The sequence below is a fragment of the Plasmodium vivax genome, genomic scaffold, assembly GCF_000002415.2.
Source record: "Plasmodium vivax scf_3652 genomic scaffold, whole genome shotgun sequence".
In the NCBI taxonomy this organism is placed as follows: Eukaryota; Apicomplexa; class Aconoidasida; order Haemosporida; family Plasmodiidae; genus Plasmodium; species Plasmodium vivax.
In genome coordinates, this window is record NW_001852546.1 from 1 (window position 1) to 988 (window position 988).

Genomic DNA, 988 nt, shown 5'->3' on the forward strand with positions numbered 1-988 from the left:
TAACACTTTTTACATGATTAGGATCCTTATTATTTCCAAGAAATTTCCACATTTGATCATATGTCCAGTATTTGTATAGYMGACAAGTATTTTTTTTTTTGTCCTCTTCCTTTATGTCATATACATACTTTAAATTTGCGGCTACTTTATTACAAAGTTCTTTCGTAATCTTAGTATAAGTGATATTTAATGAATCGCACACATTACTGATTGTACTACTATCCCTTACATTTTTTTCAAATTCTTCATATTTTTTATTTAAATGRGAATCCTTTGAAAGACGATCCTGCAAAGTAAAAAAAAAATAAATTATTTCAATACTTAAGTACTTATTTTAAGTGAAGAACATTTAACTCCAATTTACGCGATTTCGATGTTGTCCAAGTAATAATATTTTTAAAACGCTTTTAATAAAATATGAAATTTTACCCATTCTTCCCTCGTTAAGGCATCCATTTTGTCTTGGTTTATTAATATTGTATGATATAACAAAGAGCCATTCTATGCACGCATCTGTTTATATAATAAACTCAGATAACTTTCGGCATATGTTTACATATCCTTCACACTAATTTTAGAAGGCGAATAAAAATTAATACGATTTGATCTTAAATATAGCATAGATAATATTTACAATATGTCTATTACTATAAAACAGAACAAATACTTAAAATTTATAAAAACAATCTTTGAATTAAACGAATATAAGACATCATGTAAAAAATAACACTGTTTACTGCTAAAGTTTTTTCAAATTTTAGTGGACAAATAAGGCTCAGATCAATTTTTTGCTACAATATGAAACAATTCATTTTATTTTATGGCTAAAAATAAACTGTAAAAGGCATATTAAAACACGTATTTAAAATATCCATTTAATGCTTTATAATTTTGCATATAGGTAATATTTTGCTCCATAAAAAAATCAATATATATACTAGTTTGTGAATTTTATGGGATTGTATCAAACTTAAAAATGTTCATGTTC

General features: G+C 25.0%; 1 protein-coding gene across 1 annotated transcript; it reads right to left on the minus strand.

The window, feature by feature from the left end:
- PVX_134260 (variable surface protein Vir12, truncated) lies at window positions 1-456 on the minus strand (the record flags this gene model as incomplete). The annotated part of the gene is made up of 2 exons (XM_001612309.1): window positions 1-286; window positions 430-456. Coding segments are annotated over 2 exons (313 nt in total), but the record flags the coding sequence as incomplete, so codon positions are not given.
- Between the last annotated feature and the right edge of the window lie 532 nt (window positions 457-988).